We start from the raw sequence: 20,742 nt of genomic DNA, 5'->3' as shown, positions 1-20,742 counted from the left end.
ATCCCAACCCAATCTAGTCCCATCTGCCAGCACCCGGCCCATATCCCTCAAAACCCTTCCTATTCATATACCTATCCAAGTGCCTCTTAAATGTTGCAATTGTACCAGCCTCCACCACATCCTCTGGCAGCTCATTCCATACACGTACCACCCTCTGCATGAAAAAGTTGCCCCTTAGGTCTCTTTTATATCTTTCGCCTCTCACCCTAGCCCTCTAGTTCTGGACTCCCCACCCCAGGGAAAAGACTTTGCCGATTTATCCTATCCACGCCCCTCATAATTTTGTAAACCTCTATAAGGTCACTCCTCAGCCTTCAACGCTCCAGGGAAAACAGCCCCAGCCTGTTCAGCCTCTCCCTGTAGGTCAGATCCTCCAACCCTGGCAACATCCTTGTAAATCTTTTCTGAACCCTTTCAAGTTTCACAACATCTTTCCGATAGGAAGGAGACCAGAACTGATAAGGTTCCTTTGTAATCTTGGATTACCTTCTTCATTGTCCACTATTACACTAATTTTGGTGTTATCCACGAACTTACTAACCATGCCTCCTAAACTCTCATCCAATTTTTTTTATATAAATGACAAAAACAGTGGACCCAGCATCGATCCCTGCAGAACACACTGATCATAGGCCTCCATTCTGAAAAACAACCCTCCACCACCTCACACTGTATCCTACTGTCAAACCAATTTTGTATTTAATTGGCAAACTCTCCCTGAATCCCATTGATCTAATTTTACTAGAAAGTCTACCATGCAGAACTTTGTCAAATTCTTTACAAAAGTCTATGTACACCAAGTCTACCACTCTACCCTCATCTACCTTTTTGGTTACATCCTCAAAAACTGAATAAAGTTTGAGAGACATGATTTCCCAAGCACAAAGCTATACTGACTATCCCTAATCAGTCCTTGTTACTCCAAATGCATGTAAATTCCATCTCTGAGAATCCCCTCTAACAACTTAACCATCACTAATGTCAGACTCACTGGTCAATAGCTCCCAAGCTGCTCCTTATAGGCTTGCATGAACTGTAATTCAGTACTTTGACACCTCACCCGTGGCTGTAGATGACACAAATGTCTCTGTGATGGGCACTGCAATTTCTTCCCTTACTTGATTTCTTCCCTTTATTTGATTGGTCTTACAGATGTAATCCATCAGATGCACATGTCTGAATCTGTTCAAGTTCCATTTGCTCTGGAGCTGTACACGATCATCTCTGAACAGGCTGATTAGAAAAATCTCTGTTTCAGACTGTTCATTCTCCAGCAACAACTAATAGCCCCAAATTCTACAGAGCAAAAAGAAATGTTCCTTCTAAGCTATGCAGCTGCTCCAAGGTTCTGCACATCGCGATAGACTTCGGCACACCAATTATAGCATTGAACGCTGCTTCTGAAGTCAGTATTGGGCATGGTCATTAGAGACCTGTTTTGCCAAGAAGAAAATTAGAGGGAATGTTGACCATGCCACTTTGACCAATTGTGCTAAATATTTATACTTGTCAGCTTGTATCTTAAAGTGAGTGGTGGCACAGTGATATTATCACTGGACAAGTCATCCAGAGACCTCGACGTATTTGAATCCAACTAATAAATTGGAAACTGGAAGCTTAACCAATGATGAACTTCTGCTATAGTTTGGGGGAGTGGTATGAGGGTAGTGGGTGTAGGGTGCAGGTGGAGACTACCCCTACACCACTACCTCTCTCCCTCAAAACTATAGCAGAAAATGTTGTCCCCATCACACTTCACTTCAGCTCTGATGAAGAGTTATCTATACTTGAAACGTTAGCTTGCCGTCTCTCTCCATGGATGTTGTCTGACCCACTGTGATCTCCAGCACTGGCTGGTTCCAGGAGTGTCAGACATCCTGTTCACTGTGACAGCTGGTTCTCAGAAACCTGGATCTTTATAAGGACTTGCCACATATAAATAAAGGGTGATTTCGTGACAGGATACAGGTCTCTGGAGTTATTTCAGTGGCGATGAGAGAAAAGCACACTCCTGAAGAAATTCATGTACAACAGTTGTATTCATTTCTGGCATCATGCCATTATTTGGGAAGCTTGACTTGTTCAACCTTGAAGACTGGGCCCAGAACGTAGAAAGAATGCGTTGCTTTTTCTGCACAAATGACATCAAGGCAGATGAAAAGTCATGAGTAATTCTCCTGAGAGCTTGTGGACCTGCAGCTTTTTCTGTTACTAGAAGCTTAACATTCCCTGACACACCAGACAATAAAAATTTTTAACAGTTGACGGATTTAGTTAAGGAATATTACGATCCCAAGCTTCCTCTAATTCTAAGTTGCTATCAGTTTTACTCAGCAATTTGAGAACTGAGGAAATCCATATCAGGATATTTGACTAGGTTAAGACAACTGGTAGAGGCATGTGACTTTGGTTTAACTCGAGGTCCTGAGAAGGCATTTGGTATGTGGGATTAACGATGTAATGACGCAAAAGTGTCTGCTGCCTGAAGTCAAACTGGATATCAAGCAGGCAGAACTGGCTTTATTATTGGAAAATGCGGCAAGTGGACCACGAATTGCAGGGTACTCCGATGGAAATGGATACCCTTGTCAATCTAACTGAGCTGTGGAACACCACTTGAGTGAAGCAATTGCATTGGGGGGCAGGGGAAGAGGAGGAGGAGGAGGAGGAGGAGGAGGAGGAGGAGGAGGAGGACGACGACATATCCTGAACAGAGGAACTCTAGGTCAGCCCACAGTAAACTCCAAAACAAGTCAATCCTTTGTCAAACAGTTAAAAATTTTTTCAGGATCTGGGCCAGCAAGCCATTGTCATTGTTGCCAATACGTAGACACGAGACAGCAAAAGGGACCCACTGTACACATAAACGAAATAAAAGAACTATCCATGAGAGTGCACACCCTGGAAAGTCCACCCATATCTTGTTTGGAACAGTTAAACTGCTTAGTAACATTCAAATTACAATCAATATGAAGATCTAGTTAAATAGTCACCCAGTTCTAATGGCGTGACAGTTTCAGTGATCACAGAACCAGTTTTTGACACAATTTGTTAAGGGCTCCAGCCCTTTTGTGCAAGACTTCAGTTAAGCTGAGAAACTGTACCATGGAACCTTTACAGATTAAAGGTACAACTTTGTTTACGAGAAACAGTTGATTCAATTACCACTCATTGTAGCAAAAGGCTTGGGCCCAAGCTTGATGGGGTAAAATTGTTTGACAAAGTTCCACCTAGATTGGTTCAATATATTCTGATTAGAAAATGGCTGCCTGAGGGAAGTCCTAATTAAATACATAGTGTTAAGATAGATCTGGGAACTATCAAAGGAGCCAAGGCCACCTTGGATGTTTCCCAGCAAGATATTCCAGAATTTTGTTAGGCCCGAGCAGTGCCAGTTGCCTTACCTGCAAAAGTACAGGCAGAGATCAGTAGGCTGGAAAGTGAAGGAAAAAAATCAAACCAGCCCAGTTTTTGGAGTGGGTAGCATGAGGGATCTTGAACAACAGTAAGATAGTGTGTCTGTGCGTCTCTCTGTGTGTCTATGTCCCCTCCACGAAGCTGGTGTGAGTCATGCATAATTGCCACTGCAGTCACAAAGTTTCCCAGAGATATGTTCCAATTAATACCCTTAAGGGTTTCAACCTATATAGCAGAATACCATTTGGGGTATCTTCAGCCTGTGTAAATTTTCTCTCTGGCAGGCACTCGCTTTAGAAGGCAAAAATGCTTGGTTTGGGCTACACAGTCGACAAGACTGTGGTATCTATTGAAAGATAAAGATAAAGCGAGCGTGATAAATGTTGCCCTAGCTTCCACATCCATACTGGTGGTTATGTCTTTCCTTTGGGTGGTGAATTATTGCTGAAAGATCATGCACAACCTGGTCTCCATTCTGGCACCTTTGCATCAACTTTTGTAAAAGAGTCAGCCTTGGAAATAGTCACACAGCCAAGCCATAGCCTTCAGGGAAATGAAGAAACAGCTGTCATGCTCTAAAACGATGGCAGACTATGATCCCGAGCGAAATCTGGTATTGACGTACAATGCCTCCCCCTACAAAATCAGTGTAGTTCTGGCTCATAGGTGGTCCAATGGAGAGGAATGCCCAATAATGTATGCATCCAGGACTTGCAGAGCATAAATACACCCAGGTAAAGGAAGGAAGGTTTGGCAGTCATACTTGGATTCAGGAAGTTCTACCAATACCTTTATGGACATAAATTTGTAATAATAATGGACCACAAACCTCTGCTAGGTCGACCTAAAGAGAACTAAACAACCCATAGCTTCAGGCTGAATTCAATGTGGGCCAATTAGTAAACGTGGGTGCACTGAGCCACCTCCCACTGACAGATACACCACCACTACCATGGTACCATCACTGGAAAAGTCCGTAATGGTTTCAATTTTCTGGACACAATTTCAGTCACAGCTGACAATATGAGACTTTGGACACAGAATGATCCAGTCAGAGCAAAACTGAAATAGTTGGTGGTGATGGTGGGAACCAAAAAACCAAAATTGAAACCTTTCTGGACCTAGCGAGACCATATTAGGTTAGAGAATGCAATAAATTATTACGGTGAGTAAAAGTGATTGTCCTGATCAAAGGCTGCTGCCAGATACTGGTTAAATTCCACCAAGGTTACCTGGGGTTTCCAAGATGAAGATACTGGTGAGAAGTTGTGACTGGCAGCCTGAATTGGATACAGATATAGCCACATTGGTGGGCAGCGCCCAGAGTGCCAATAAGAACAAAAATTACTGCCAGCAGCTTCCCCCACATTCACGGGAATGGTCAGGTAAACCCTGGGCTCAAATGTTTTGAGTCATTGAGGACACCTGCTCAAAGTGCCTGGTTGAGCACAGAATTCATTCAAACATGGGGACAATTATAGAAAAACTGCATACACAGACTCCCGAAAGATAATGGGCAATTTACTTACCAGCAGGGAATGTGAATATTTCCTAAATTCGAATATCATTCGTAATATAAAGAAGCCCTGTCCCATTCATCATTCAATAGTCTGGTAGAAAAAGCAATTCAAAATTTGAAGGTAGGCTTAATCAAACAGCCTACAGCTTCACTAGACACCAAACTGTCCCAGTTCCGGTTTGATTCTAGGACCACTCCTTATACAACTACAGGGATAGCTTCAGCAGAGGTGTTATTGGGGAGAAGACTCCACACCAAACTAAATCTATTCTTTCTGGACCTGTGGGGTGGGGACAGCATCAAGAATGCTGGACACAAGAATCCTCTAAGCAAGAATGACAGTTTACTTCAGGGAATAAAGTTTGGTGTAAGAACCATGGGAACAGCCCTGCATGGGTAAGAGTAAGAGGCATGGTCAATGTGAGATCAGGTCTGGTGGTGTACAATGTTTGGGTAGGTGGTCCTGAACAAGTACATGGACAATATGCAACCTGAAAACGCGCAAGGAGAGAAACATACCCAGTTCCTCAACAGCTTTTTCGACAGTTCTGGTATCTGTGCATTCTTCCTCTCCCTCACATATTGAAGATACCCTCTGAATATGAGATGGACATGGCAGATGTCACCACATCAACAGATGCCACCTGAAGAGATGGAATTTCTTCCTAGATGCTCCGGGCGCAAGAGGCAAGCTACTGTGTGTTACTCGCTGCCTTTATCAGAAACAAAGTTGGAGGAACTTGATCTGATGCTAAAATGCCTCAGGAATAGCTACAAAAGGCCTATGACTTTGATTCAGAGGGGAAGGGATGTAGTGATTGTAACGAGGTCAGTCAGGTGGACCTCAGAATATGAGTTCCCTGGTTGGGGCTGTTAATCTGGGTCCAGTCAGGGAGCCCTGACTGACAGATCTAACAGGAGTGTCAGAGGTTCTGCTCATTCAGAACTGGCTCTGAGGGAGCTGGATCAATGTCAAGGACTTTCCATGTGTAAATAAAGGGTGACTTGGTCATGGGATACTGGCCTCTGTGAAGTTATTTCAGGAACCCAGGGTCATGGGGATTTCGAAGGAAAGTGGAGTTGAAGATTTTCAGATCGGCAACAATCTTACTAAACAGCAAAGCAGACTCAATTGGCCAAACATTTGGCCTATTTCTGCCCTTACTTCTCATTAGCATTGTTAAATCTATCAACAACCGGGGAGGGGGGGGGGGGGGGGGGGGGTTAGCATTGACCAGGGAATAAACTATATCATCCATTTAAATATTTTGGTTACAAGAGGTCAGAGCTGAGGAATTTTTTGGTGAGTAAGTCACCTCCTGACTCCTCAAATCCTATTCACCATCTAAAAGCTAGAAGTCAGGAGTATGATGAAATACTGTCCAGTAGCCTGGATAAGTGCAGCTCCAAATTCATGCAAGAAATTCAACACCACTGACAACAAAGAAGCCCAGCACACCAAGTAAACTTTCAATGTTCAGTCCATCCACCACTGATGTACATTAGCAACAGTGTGTATTTTCCACTAGATGTACAGCAACAACTCACCAGGGCTCTTACCAGCACTCATCCTCCAACATTAAGACAGACAAGGGCCTGGATACATGTTGCCACCACCACCAGTACTTTTGCATGTTAGTACAAAGAATTGAAGCAAATTTTCACCAGATTCATGACTGCCTTAAAAAAAAGTGTCATGTCAAAACAAACTCTAAACTACAAGGTGTGTAACGGTCACATGACATCAATTTTCAACTATTTATTAGCTGCTTTCAACTTACCTTTTCCACATCAGCCTTTGTTACATTCAGGTCATTATCCATCTTTTCAAAATGTTGTTGAGCTCGTTCTGCTTCCTTACAATCTCGCTCAAATCTTCTTTTACTCTATTAGAGAGCAGATTGTAGAATTAAATGGAGCAATCCCAGTTAAATACAGTCTTGCCAACTTTCAACGTATGCAAAGGGCTTTAAAGCTAGCAACTTAAATTAAAAACGCTTTTCAGTTTTGACTCCAACAGTGCATTTGCCAGCCTTGCAAAACATTGGGGTAAGTAAAGAATAGTCTATTTACTACAGTGTGACCAACTGGTTTCTCAATTTTCTTCCACTTCTTCATTGGTTAACTCTGAAATAATGACAAAAACCAGTCTCTTTTAAAATTATTGCTGGTTACTTTTGTCATTCATACAATATTTAAATAAAACCATTTTCTCGAAACACATTCCAACAGAAAATGCCCAATGATACTTTTGTAAAAGAAAAACTGCATTGTTATGCACCAATCATGACAAATCACATACAGCTCCATGGGAAGCTGATGAAATTATTTCTTTATTTAAAAAGTTGTAACATATTGCTCTTAACTGCTTCACCTCCAAATGCTAGCAGTACTAAAACAGTGCAAAATTAAATAATCAAGGTCTTAGTTCCTGTGTAAAAATCATTATTGAAGGGATACATTCCTTTTCAAAAATGGCAAGTGACTTTTTAAATACAAAAACTGAAATCTGCAACAGTCACTTTCTCACAATTCTAGTAAGAATAAAAGCATTGTCATCAAAATCCAGGCACCTTTACCTGTTGAGTATAGCCTGTTCTGACCAGAAGAATGAGAATCATCAGACATAACATTTCATTTTTATTTTAATAATTAAGTAACTTAAGTAATTTTTTATGTTAAATTACTATTACTTAAGTTTCAAACCCTTCAAGATTTTAAACCTAACTCTTAAGCCAGTAGCATACGATAAAACAAGTTCATTTTTGCTTACAATCAGGAGCAATAACTGCCTGTAATCAAGGCAGCTATATGCACTACATGCAAACTGTGGATCAGACTTACATTCTCAAGTTGTTTCCAACAACTTTCTATATGTTGTTGTGCCCTTCTTCCTTCTTGGAAATGCTGAAAGAGAAACACCACTCATTATTATTTCTGTAAAAAAATGTTCTGGTTCCAAACTAACCAATGGATAAATGCACCTTCTGAACTCCATCAATGATTCTATGCCACACCGCCTTTCAGGAGAATATCAGATGATAAAATTAATTTTAAAAACTATTTTTAAATAATGCCAATACGTCTACAGCACATACATTTGCAAAAAAAAATTATTTTATGAAGCTTTTAGTAGTTATTTGCATTTTCTTTCAGGTTCCAAAAGTGTTAAAGGGATTAAAACCTGTTTTTCATCATTAAAAACTTTTATTAATTTATTACTTTACAAATAAGAGTCTGGAAATTATTGCAGAACGTGAATCTGAATATATTCTAAAGTAGTTGAGATTTGATCTCAAATGTCAGCAAAATACATTACTTCAAGCAACAGAGAAAAACATTTAAAGGTAAAATAGCTAGTTTTACCATGCCATAGGATTGCTCTCTCACAAAAAAGAATTGGTGGTGGTTTAACCAGAGGGTCACTACGCCTCAGGCAAGGGAGAGGTTGAGAATGACAGCCCTTACAGTAACCTCAGCCAGCATAGGAAATGAACCCACGCTTTTGGAATCACTCTGCATCATAAACCAGCCATCCAAATGCAACAATTTGCAGTATATATTTGGGTAATGTTATAAACAGCAGAACTTTTGATTGCATAGAAGATATTGCAAATGTCAATTAACTTTTGGTCAAAGATATTGTTCATCAATAATAATTGATTAGTTCCCAAATTTAAAATTTTCTTTCAGCATTTAAATTTACGCAGGCACAAAGGCTTTCATTAAAGCCTAAGTCTCAAAAAGTCCATCAAGACTTAAGACATAATACAAGGCCATTTTAAACCAGTTTAGTTCAGAGACACATACTTTATTCTAAAAGAGCGGAAAAACCCAGGATAGTTTCAAATATTTACCAGAAGAGGCTAACAAATGGAGAAATTGATGAGTTAAGTACAGCAGCAAAGGGTCTGGACAGGAGACCATGACATACAAAGTTAAAAATCACACAACACCAGGTTATAGTCCAACTGGTTTATTTGGAAGCACTTGCTTTTGGAGTGCAGCTCCTTCATCAAGTGGTTGTGGAGCACAAGACCATAAGACACAGAATTTATAGCAAAAGATCACAGTGTTATCCAACTGAAAGTATATACTGCAAAAGCCTGGATTGTAGTCAAGTCTTTTAGGATGGGTTGCAGGTTTCGGTTCATCAATATGTAAATCCAGAACTTCTTTGAATGCACATTCTTGAGATAACTTAAGGTTTTATTTTTAAAAAGGTGACATCTCAGCTCAGACTTTGATGATGCACATTTTTCGGTTTGTTTTGAATGGGGTGTGTGGATTTGAAAGTACAGTCATAAATGCGCTTAAAGCAAAATTCAAAAACAGAAGTCGGCTTCTAGAGGTTTTTAGTACATTGGATTGTATCAGGCAGAATACATTTGAGTGCCCTATTATATCAGAAATCTTACTTGGAAAATGTTAGCCCCATTGCAATAAGTCAAAGTAGAAGATTCAGTGGCTTCCAGAACAAAGTACACCAACAATAGAAATGCTTGCTCTTATTGATGGCGGCAAAAATATTTGAAGAATTTCTTTAAAAAGATTCAGTAGCAGCACCGATTGCTGCGCTGATAATGTGTCATTGTGGGCACAATGGGTTAATAAACACTCAACAAAATGTTTGAAAAAAGGAAGATTGAAGATTAATATTGCATTTTAAAGCTGATAGAAACATAGAAAATAGGAGAAGTAGGCAATTTGGCCTTTGAGCCTGCTCTGCCATTCAATTTTATCATGGCTGATCATCCAATTCAGTACTCCGTTTCCACTTTTGCCCCTTACCCTTTGATCCATTTAACTCTAAGAACTATATCTAACTCCTTTTTTGACAGCACTTTGCCACAGACAGCAGTTGAAGCTGAGAATTCCACGGGCTCATCACTCTTTGGGTGAAGAACTTTCTCTTCATCTCAGTCGTAAATGGCCTACCCATATCCTCAGACTATGATCCTGGTTTTGGACATCCTAGTCATCAGAACATCTTTCCTGAATTTGCTCTCACTAGTCCCATTAGCATTTTATAGGTTTTTATGAGATCCCCTTTCATTCTTCTAAACTCCAGTTAACGTTGTCCAAACCGATGCAGTCTCTCTTCATATGTCAACCTGGCAAACCTTTTGTGCACTCCCTCAATAGTCAGAAACACCCTTCCTCAGATAAGGAAATCAAACTAGACACAATATTCCATGTGTGGTCTCACTGAGGACCTGTATAACTGCAGCAAGTTTGGTGCCTTCACTATCTAATGCACTGCATGCTTACTTTCAGTGACCGGAGTACAAGGACACCCAAGCATCGCCTTTCCCAATCTATTGTCAGTCAGGTAATAATGTGCTTTCCTGTTTTTGGTAGCCAAGTGAATAACTTTACATTTATCTGCATTATACTTCATCTACCAGGTATTTACACACTCAGTCAACTTGCCCAAATCATACCGATATCCTCTTCACAGTTCACACTCCCATCCAGCTTTGTTTCACCTGCAAACTTGATGATATTACATTTAATTCCCTCAGCAAAATCATTAACATGCATTGTGAATAGCTGGTATCCAAGCATTTATGTCCACTGTATCCACCAGTGATTGCCTGCCACTCGGAAAATGACTCCTTTATACCGATTCTTTGTTTCCTGCTTGCCAACCAGTTCGACCCTCAATCCCATGCACTTTAATTTACTCTGTTTTCCATCTTTAATCAGTCCTTTTGTCTTCCTCTCCTGGAATCTAAACTATTACCAATCCTCAGGTTTGATGCTTTTTTGGCCGACTTCTATGCTCCTTCTTAGCATCTAATAATATCCCTAATTTCCCATGGTCAGGCCAGTTTTATTTTTATGCCAGACAGGAATGAACAATTGTTGTGTTCCTCCATGCATTCTTTAAATATTTGCCATCACCTGATCACCATCATCTCTTTAAGTAGCATTTTCTAATTTAACATCACCAGTTCACTCTTCGTATCATTGTAGTTTCCTCGATTTAGATTCAGGCCCCTCATCTCAGGACCACCTACATCACTCTCCATTTTGAGGAAGAATTCTATCATATTATGGTCACTCTTTCCCAAGAGGTCTTGCACAGCCAGATTGCTAATTACTCCTTTCTCATTAAACAATAGCACTCTAGGACAGCCTGTTCTCTAGTTAGTTCCTCAATGCATTCATCCAGAAAACCATATTATCGTACACATTTCACGAATGCCCCCTCTAAGGCATTGTTACTTGTAGCACAGAAGGAATGTCTCTACCTCTGGGCCAGATTCAAGTTGCATCTGCTCCTGACATGTGGCCAATCTGTATATAAATATCTGTAGGGTTTGATTAAAAAGATCTACAAATATATATAAGGAAGTAGTAAGCTGTGATACTGGAGCGATAGGAAACAGGCAACCTGTGTTGTTGGAGTGATGAGTAGGAATAAAACTCTAACTCGACAATTGGGCCTGGATTCTCTCACCAATATTAAACATCTGATATTCAACAACTGTTACATGTAATTTGTTCTCTGCGAATTCATATTGTTCACTGAGTCACCGTGCTGTCCATGGATAACAGTGAACATTAAATAAGTAGTCATGCCAGTAAATACAACTATCATTATAACAAGGCTCACTGATAGAAGGATACTTTGTGGTAAAGCTACTGGACCTTATCTCCTGACTCTAATACCAAGCTGTGAAACATTGTAGCAATGTGAACATCATTATAATGTGCAGATAACTTGATTCATGGACCATCATTGCTCTTTTACACTCTATTCAGGAAGGTCTTAGAGGGTGGTAGATGGAGAGGCAAGATGAAATATTGGGCCTAGTTTATTGTCAACAGTTAGGTAAGGTGAGGAGGATGCATAAAGGATCAGAGTTGGAGAAATTGACAGTGTTGATACGGCTGTATAACTGTGTTTATCTGTGCAAATTCTCAGAGAAGGCAACTGGAGCTTGGTGGTAGCTTTGAGACAAGCAGAGAGATTATCTGTAAAGAGCTGTAGGCAAATTAACTCAATAATTTTCTAAGTACAAATACCCTAGAACTTTCAAATTCAAACAAATGCTAATTTTAATATCAGATCACTGTGAACTTCGAAACATCCCATCACTTCTTAGAATTCCCTCAATTTGTTTTGTAGAACAGCAGTGCTGAGGATATGTAACTCTAAAAGGTAATTCTTGATTGCATGAAAAATGAAACTGTGCATTTTTGTAGCTATAATTTGAATAATTTCACATCAGAAAAAAACTAATGAATTTGATCATTTTTAAATCTGCTGATAGTAATGTGCATGCGCTTGTGTGTCTATATGTTCAGGTATGTGCCTCAGACACAATAAATTTATCACCAGCTTGTTAGAATTCTGCCCAGATCATTACATAGTTACAACACTCGAGCAGCATGATGGCTCAGTGGTCAGCACTGCTGCCTCACAGCGCCAGGGATCTGGGTTCAATTCCCACCACAGGCGACTGTCTGTGTTGAGTTTGCACATTTCCCTCGTGTCAGCGTTGGGTTTCCTCCCACAATCCAAAGATGTGCAGGGCAGGTGAACTGGCCATGCTAAATTGCACAGAGTATTAGGTGCATTAGTCAGGGGTAAATGTAGAGTAGTGGATGGGTCTAGATGAGTTACTCTTCAGAGGGTTTGTATGGACTTGTTGGACAAAATGGCCTATTTCCATAGTGTAGAGAATCTAATCTCAACCCCTCTCTTGTAGCCATCCAAAGCATGCCTCTTCAGACAATAAAGCAGGTCCCTTTTAAAATCAACAATTGTATCTGCCACTGTCACACTTTCAGGAATGCATTCTATGGAGTAACTGCTCACTGCATAAATAGGTTATTCCTTCTGTTTTTACTGACTGTTATTTGTCCACCAATGACCATGTCTGATTCTTTTGCCATTAACCTTTAAATAGTGTCTGGTTCTTAATCTTCCCAATGCAAACAACTTCTGCTTTGTCCAGACCCTCACGATGTTGAATGCATCCAAATCTCCTCATCCCCTCCAAGGAGGGCAACCCAAGTCTTTTCAATTGATGTAAATGAAATTGCTCATCACTGGAACCATACTCCAGTCTATCCTGCTCTCTTTCTAACAGCTTCAGATCATCCCTGAAGTTTGGCCCCTAATAAGGGACAGAATATTCCAGTTTAGGCAAAACTAGTGGTTTAACTTCCTTGACTTTTTTGCTCTATTTCCCTATTTATAAGGCTAGAATCCTTTGTGCTTTGCTCGCTGCTCTTTCAATCTGTTCTGCCAGCTTCAATCAATCAATTATGAGTACATGCCTCCAGGTTTGTTTCTGCACCCCTGTAAGAATAATACCTATTATTTAATATTGCCTAACGCCTTCTGCTTACCGAAGTGAATTCCTTCTTACTTCTCTCCATTAAATTCCATCTGTCAATTATCCACCCTTTCCAACATCCTGTCAAAGTCCTGGAGTTTAATACCATTCTGATCACAATTTGAAATATTCTCAAGAAATAGAATATTATTTGTTTCTCAAGCTAGTCTCAACTGGATTTAGTCTTGACTGAGTTTGACTGCCTGGACATGAAATTATAACTGAATCACAAAACTAATGCACAATATGAAATACCCATGCTCATAGCACTTAAGAGTGCAGCATGGGAAATGGAAAGAGACTAAGTGGGGCTGGAAATCTTACACATTTCAGCTTAAAGTTTGCACATATTCCTTTGCTACAGCAGAGGCATCTTAACTTTGCATGTAACTGTTCTATCATGACATTGAGTGTTTTGTTCTTGCAACAAAATCTAACCCTATCCTCACTTTTAGCAATTTAAACTGAAGTTACTAATTTATTATTTGTATCACAAATATTGAGTGCCCTCTTAGTCTCTATCCCCATGCCAGACAAGGGGCTCTAAAACCAATTAAAATTTCTGAGATTTCCACTTTGACTTCAAATGTCAAATTGAATGCTAGTTAAAGCTTTATGGAGGTTTTAAGTCAGACAGTTCTAACAGTCATCATGTCTGTTGGAGGACTGATTTTTTTTTCCCAGTATAGTTTAGTGTCAGTTGTGTCAGTTCGAAATGATAGAGGTGATGTGTAAAAGTCTACAAATAGAGCTTTGTTAGGAGCTCAAACCTTTGCATTAACAGCAGTAATAAACACAAATGGCCAATACACAGAAGTTACCAATTTCCGTTCTTGCTTGAGTTCCTGGATGTAGCGTGACAGCTCAGCAAATATTAGCCCGCTCATGTTCTCAGCAATCACCTCATGCTGGCCTGCATAGTCGTTCATTTCATTCAAAATGGCTAGAAATGCTTGACATGATGTGTATCTGCAAAATAATGTATTCAGTGATATGCTACTTGCATTTTCTTAAAGATTCAATTCTAAAATTCTTAAATCAAAAGTCAGATGGTTAAGATATATCAAATCTAGAAGCAAACAACTTCCAAAATTTATCTTGAACTTCCAAAAATTGGATGTGTTGATTTTGTAAATTTTCTAAAATACAAACAGAGACTAACATTAATAAATTCTTCTGACAACACTTTAACAATTGATACATAAAAGCAACACTTCAAAACAGAAATCGGCTTACAATAAATAACGCAATAAAAAAAAATCAATGTACAGTGTTGGAGAATTTGTATATCATCCAAATAGCACATGCATCAATTAATTTCAAACAAAAATAAACATAATACATCTATTTAGAATATTCCTGGATTATTAGTTTTTAATTTGTGGTGTAAAGAAATGGGCAACCTTTGTTCATTTTCTTGGTTAATAGTAAAGAGCCATCAGCAGATTTGCATGAGAAAATATATAGAAACCAAGCTATGGTGAAAGAAATAAGCAGTGTCATTTTATCTCCACCACTTTCATGCATTTTCCCCTAACCTCTAACCATTTATCATTTCACAGGTTATTATTCTCATACTACTAACACCCCTACTGTATAACAAGATGCTAAGCAAAGCATTAGAATAATCAGGTTTAAATGTATTTTAGATTATTTACTGTCCATCTCCGCCATCATCAGAAGGTGTCAACATTATATTTGCCAAATTCTGTAATTTAAAATTGTGTGCTATTTCAGAAGACTGCTAGGTCACAGTAATTTTGGAAAAATCTTAAGTATCTGTTTCTGCTAATTTGAAAACACAACTGACTTGCATGATCATTTATAAACGAAGAAAGTTAAAGTACTGAAGAATAACTCAACACTATCTTTCTGAGGATCACTGAATCCGAAACGTTAACTCTGATTTCTCTCCACAACTGCTGGAAGACCTTCTGAGCCTTTCCAGCAATTTCTATTTTTGTATGCAAAACGGTGTCTGGTATTTTTGCTGCAGTTAACAATTCATGGCTTGTGCTATTATTTTAATTAATTAAAAGGACAATCACCTCTGTTCTTCCTCTTCTCTGGAGTTCTTTTTTGGCTGATACTTCTTTGAAAGATTCCTGAAATGTAATTCAAATAAGATACATTAATTCAAAGAACTTTTTTTTAAAATTAAACTTTGTAAGACATGAGTAACTGCTCAGTTAGTAAATAAATTTGTTCCAAAGTTCCTTTCCATCAAGAGCTTAAGACTGAAAATACTGACTTCTGTTTTCCCAATATTTTATTAGAGGAAGTTTCTGCTCCTTTACCCCTTCCTCCATCCATCTTTTGCACTCCCAGCTACCTTCTCCCCCGCCCCACCCCCTCCCATTTATCTATCCAGCCCAGAGGCTTCCAGCCTCAGTCCTGACGAAGGGCTCTTGCCTAAAACGTCGAATTTCCTGCTCCTCGGATGCCGCCTGACCTGCTGTGCATTTCCAGCACCACTCTAATCTTGACTCGAATCTCCAGCATCTGCAGTCCTCACTTTCACCTGGTAAAAACAGCCCTGTCAACTCTGAAATCTTCTTTACTAACGGCTGGGGTACTACCAAAATTGGGAAAGCTGGTTCACAGACTGATTAGCAACAGCCTGACATTGTTGGCACAGTGGCACAGTGGTTAGCACTGCTGCCTCACAACGCCAGGGTCGCGGGTTCGATTCCAAAGCCAGGCAATTGTCTGTAGTTTGCACATTTTCCCCGTGTCCTCTGCATGCTCCAGTTTTCTCCCACAGTCCAAAGACGTGCAAGTTAGGTGAATTGGCCATGCTAAATTGCCCATAATGTTCAGAGATATGTGCATTAGTTGAGTAAATCTAGGATAAAAGGGTAGGGAAGGCGTTTTGGTGGGGTACGTTTTGAAGGATTGGTGTGGAGTTGTTGGGCCAAAGTGTCTGTTTCCACACTGTAGAGATTCTAAGATGATTCAGTGAGTATGGCAGACAATATCTTAGAAACCAGCAACATCATTCTGGATATATCCTGTTCTACTGGCAAGATAGATGCAGCAGAGTTAAAGACACAGTGGTATACGGCTGGGAATGAGTTGCCTTCAGAGTATTCAAAGTGGACTCTGGGCCCAGAGAAGTCAGGTTAAATATGGGCAAGGAAACTTCCTGCTGATTACCATCCTCCATTGCCTAATAAAGTTTGACAACACATGGAGTCAGCACAGAGGGTGGCAGGGGCAGAAAATGTACTCTGGGTGGGGGATTTCAATGTCCACCATCAAGAGTGGCTCAGTAGCTGCACTGTTAACTGAACTGGTCGGGTCATAAAAGACTTGCTGTTAGACTGCATCTGCTCATCCTTACCAATCTGCTGGCTGCAGATGCATCTGGCCATGAATGTATCTGTAAGAGTGACCAATGCACAATCCTTGTCAAGAGAAGATGGTAAAAGAGGGGGAGGTATGGCATTGTTGATCAGGGACAATATTACAGTTGTAGAAAGGATGTTTGGGGACTCGTTAACTGAGGTAGTATGGGCTGAGGTTAGAAGCAGGAAAGGAGAAGTCACCGTGCTGGGAGTTTTCTATAGGCCTCCGAATAGTCCCAGAGATGTAGAGGAAAGGATAGCAAAGATGATTCGCGATAGGAGTAAGAAAGGCAGGGTACTTGTCATGGAGGACTTCAACTATCCAAATATTGACTGGGATCACTACAGTACGAGTACTATAGATGGGTCAGTTTTTGTCCAGTGTGTGCAGGAAGGCTTCCTGACACAGTATGGAGACAGGCCTACAAGGGGCGAAGCCACTTTAGATTTAGTACGGGTAATGAGCCTGGCCAGGTGTTAGATTTGGAAGTAAGTGAGCACTTTGGAGTCACAATTCTGTCAGGTTTACTTTAGTGATGGAAAGGGATAGGTGTAATCCACCGAGCAAGAGTTCCAACTGGGGGAAGGGAAATTACGATGCAATTAGGAAAGATTTAGGAAGCGTAGAATGGGGAAGGAAAATGCAGGGGATGAGCACATTAAAAATGTGGAGCTTACTCAAGGAAAAGCTCCTGTGTGTCCTAGATAAGTATGCACCAGTCAGGCAGGGAGAAAGATGTAGAACACGTGAGCCGTGGTTTAATATGGAAGTGGAATCCCTGGTTAAGAAGGAGGCGGCTTATGTTAGGACAAAATGTGAAAATACAGTTAGGGCGCTTGAGGGTTACAAGGAAGTCAGGAGAGACCTAAAAAGAGAGCTCAGAAGAGCCAGGAGGAGACATGAGAAGTTGTTGGCGGATAGGATCAGGCTTTCCATAGGTATGTCAGGAATAAAAGAATGACGAGACTTAGATTACAGCCAATCAAGGATAATAGTGGGAAGTTGTGTGTGGAGTCGGAGGAGATAGGGGAAGCACTAAATAAATATTTTTCGACAGTGTTCACTATAGAAAATGAAAATGTTGGCGAGGAAGATACAGAGATACTCGCATCTAGACTAGAAGAGATTGAAGTTCACAAGGAAGAGGTATTAGAAATACTGCAGAGTGTGAAAATAGACAAGTCCCCTGGGCCTGATGGGATCTATCCTAGGATCTTCTGGGAAGAGATTGCCGAGCCTTTGGCATTGATCTTCAAACCATCATTGTCTACAGGAATAGTGCCTGAGGACTGGAGGATAGCAAAATGTTCCCTTGTTCAAAAAGGGTAGTAGAGACAACCCTGGTAATTACAGACCAGTGAGTCTCACTTCAGTTGAAGGTTATAAGAGATAGGATTTATAACAATTTAGAAAAGAATAATCTGATCCGGGACAGTCAGCACGGTTTTGTGAAGGGTAGGTCGTGCCTAACGAATCTTAGTGAGTTTTTTGACAAAGTGACCAAACAGGTAGAGGAGAGTAAACAGGTTGATGTGGTGCATATGGATTTCAGCAAGACGTTCGATAAGGTTCCCCACACAGGTTATCATACAAAATGCGGAGGAATGGGATTGTGGGAGACATAGCAGTTTGGATCAGTAATTGGCTTGCTGAAAGAAAACAAAGGGTTGTAGTTGATGGAACATGTTCATCTTGGTGTCCAGTTACTAGCGGCGTACCGCAAGGGTCAGTGTCGGGTCCACTGCTGTTTGTCATTTTTATAAATGACCTGGATGAGGGCTTAGAAGGGTGGGTTAGTAAATTTGCGGACGACACTAATGTCGGTGGAGTTGTGGATAGTGACGAAGGATGTAGTAGGTTGCAGAGAGACATAGATAGGATGCAGAGCTGGGCTGAGAGGTGACAAATGGAGTTTAATGTGGACAAGTGTGAGGTGATACACTTTGGACGGAGTAATCAGAATGCAAAGTACTGGGCTAATGATAAGATTCTTGGGAGTGCAAATGAGCAGAGAGATCTCTGTGTCCACTTACACAGATCCCTGAAAGTTGCCACCCAGATTGACAGGGTTGTTAAGAAGGCACACAATGTTTTGGCCTTTATTAATAGAGGGATTGAGTTCCGGAGTTCAGGGAGAGCCTTTTTCCAAGTATGGGGATGGCAAACACGAGGGGACACAACTTTAAAGTGAGGGGAGATAGGTACAAGACAGATGTCAGAGGTAGTTTCTTCACTCAGAGAGTAGTAAGGGTATAGAATGCTTTGCCTGCAACAGTAGTAGATTCGCCAAGTTTAAGTGCATTTAAATCGTCATTGGACAGGCATATGGACGTACATAGAATAGTGTAGGTGGGATGGGCTTCAGATTAGTATGACAGGGCGGCGCAACATCGAGGGCTGAAGGGCCTGCACTGCGCTGTAATGTTCTATGTAAAGTCCTACCTTCACATTGAGAATGCTTTCCAACATGTTGTGTGGCACTACGAGTGCAAAAGGGGATAGATTTAGCAATTCAAGACTGGGCATCCAAGAGGCACTGTGGGCCCTCAACATCGGAATTGTACTCTCGCACAATCTCCACCTTGAGATGCACAAATCCTGCACTAAACCATCACTGTCCAGTCAGGGAAATAACATTGGTTCAATGGAGAATGCAGGACAGCCTGCCAGAAGCACCACCAGGCATACTTGAAAATGAAGTGTCACAGAGATGTACAGCATGGAAATAGACCCTTCGGTCCAACGCATCCATGCAGACCAGATATCCCAACTCAATCTAGTCCCACCTGCCAGCACCTGGCCCATATCCCTCCAAACCCTTCCTATTCATATATCCATCCAAATGCCTCTTAAATGTTGCAGTTGTACCAGCCTCCACCACTTCCTCTGGCAGCTCATTCCATACACGTACCACCCTCTGCGTGAAAAATGTGCCCCTTCGGTCTCTTTGATATATTTCCCCTCTCACCCTAAACCTATGCCCTCTACTTCTGAACTCCCCCAGCTCAGGGAAAAGACTTTGCCTATTTACCCTATCCATGCCCCTCATAATTTTGTAAACCTCTATAAGGTCACCCCTCAGCCTCCGACGCTTCACGGAAAACAGCCCCAGCCTGTTCAGCCTCTCCTTATAGCTCAAATCCTTCAACCCTGGCAACATCCTTATAAATCTTTTCTGAACCCTTTCAAGTTTCACAACATCTTTCCGATAGGAAGGAGACCAGAACTGCACGCAATATTCCAACAGTGGCCTAACCAATGTCCTGTACAGCCGCAACATGACTTCCCGACTCCTATACTCAATACTCTGACCAATAAAAGAAAACATACCAAACGCCTTCTTCCCTATCCTACCTACCTGTGATTCCACTTTCAAGGAGCTATGAACCTGCACTCCAAGGTCTCTTTGTTCAGCAACACTCCCTAGGTCCTTACCATTAAGTGTATAAGTTCTGCTAAGATTTGCTTTCCCAAAATGCAGCACCTTGCATTTATCTGAATTAAACTCCATCTGCCACTTGTTAACCCATTGGCCCATCTGGTCCAGATCCTGTTATAATCGGAGGTAACCCGCTTCACTGTCCACTACACCTCCAATTTTGGTGTCATCTGCAAACTTACTAACTGTACCTCTTATGCTCGCATGCAAATCATTTATGTAAATGACAAAAAGTAGAGGATCCAGCACCGATCCTTGTGGCACTCACTGGTCACAGGCCTCCAGTCTGAAAAACAACCCTCCACCACCATCCTCTGCCTTCTACCTTTGAGTCAGTTCTGTATCCAAATGGCTAGTTCTACCTGTATCCCTTGAGATCTAACCTTGCTAATCAGTCTCCCATGGGGAACCTTGTTGAATGCCTTACTGAAGTCCATATCTACCGCTCTGCCCTCATCAATCTTCTTTGTTACTTCCTCAAAAAACTCAAATCAAGTTTGAGAGACATGATTTCCCACACACAAAACCATGTGGACTAACCCTAATCAGTCCTTGCCTTTCCAAATACATGTACATCCTGTCCCTCAGGATTCCCTCCAACAACCTGCCCACCACTGACATCAGGCTCACTGGTCTATAGTTCCCTGGCTTGTCCTTAACACCCT

The 20,742-nt window shown here is 40.9% G+C and overlaps 1 protein-coding gene across 10 annotated transcripts in view; it reads right to left on the bottom strand.

The window, feature by feature from the left end:
• Positions 1-20,742, bottom strand: part of fnbp1b (formin binding protein 1b) — a 209,427-nt gene that overhangs the window by 103,849 nt on the left and 84,836 nt on the right. For all 10 annotated transcript variants that reach the window (XM_087998315.1, XM_087998316.1, XM_087998318.1 and 7 more), the window contains 4 exons: positions 15,339-15,395; positions 14,112-14,259; positions 7,781-7,843; positions 6,718-6,822 (listed from right to left, as the gene is read on the bottom strand). In XM_087998315.1, the coding sequence (XP_087854441.1) occupies positions 6,718-6,822; positions 7,781-7,843; positions 14,112-14,259; positions 15,339-15,395 (373 nt within the window). The remainder of the gene's footprint in view (positions 1-6,717; positions 6,823-7,780; positions 7,844-14,111; positions 14,260-15,338; positions 15,396-20,742) is intronic.

This window comes from Chiloscyllium plagiosum, unplaced genomic scaffold, assembly GCF_037043375.1.
Source record: "Chiloscyllium plagiosum isolate Xiang-an unplaced genomic scaffold, Cpla_swu_hap1 HiC_scaffold_21, whole genome shotgun sequence".
NCBI classification, from domain to species: Eukaryota; Metazoa; Chordata; class Chondrichthyes; order Orectolobiformes; family Hemiscylliidae; genus Chiloscyllium; species Chiloscyllium plagiosum.
Note: the sequence above shows the minus strand (reverse complement) of the source record. Positions and strands in the feature narration are given on the sequence as shown.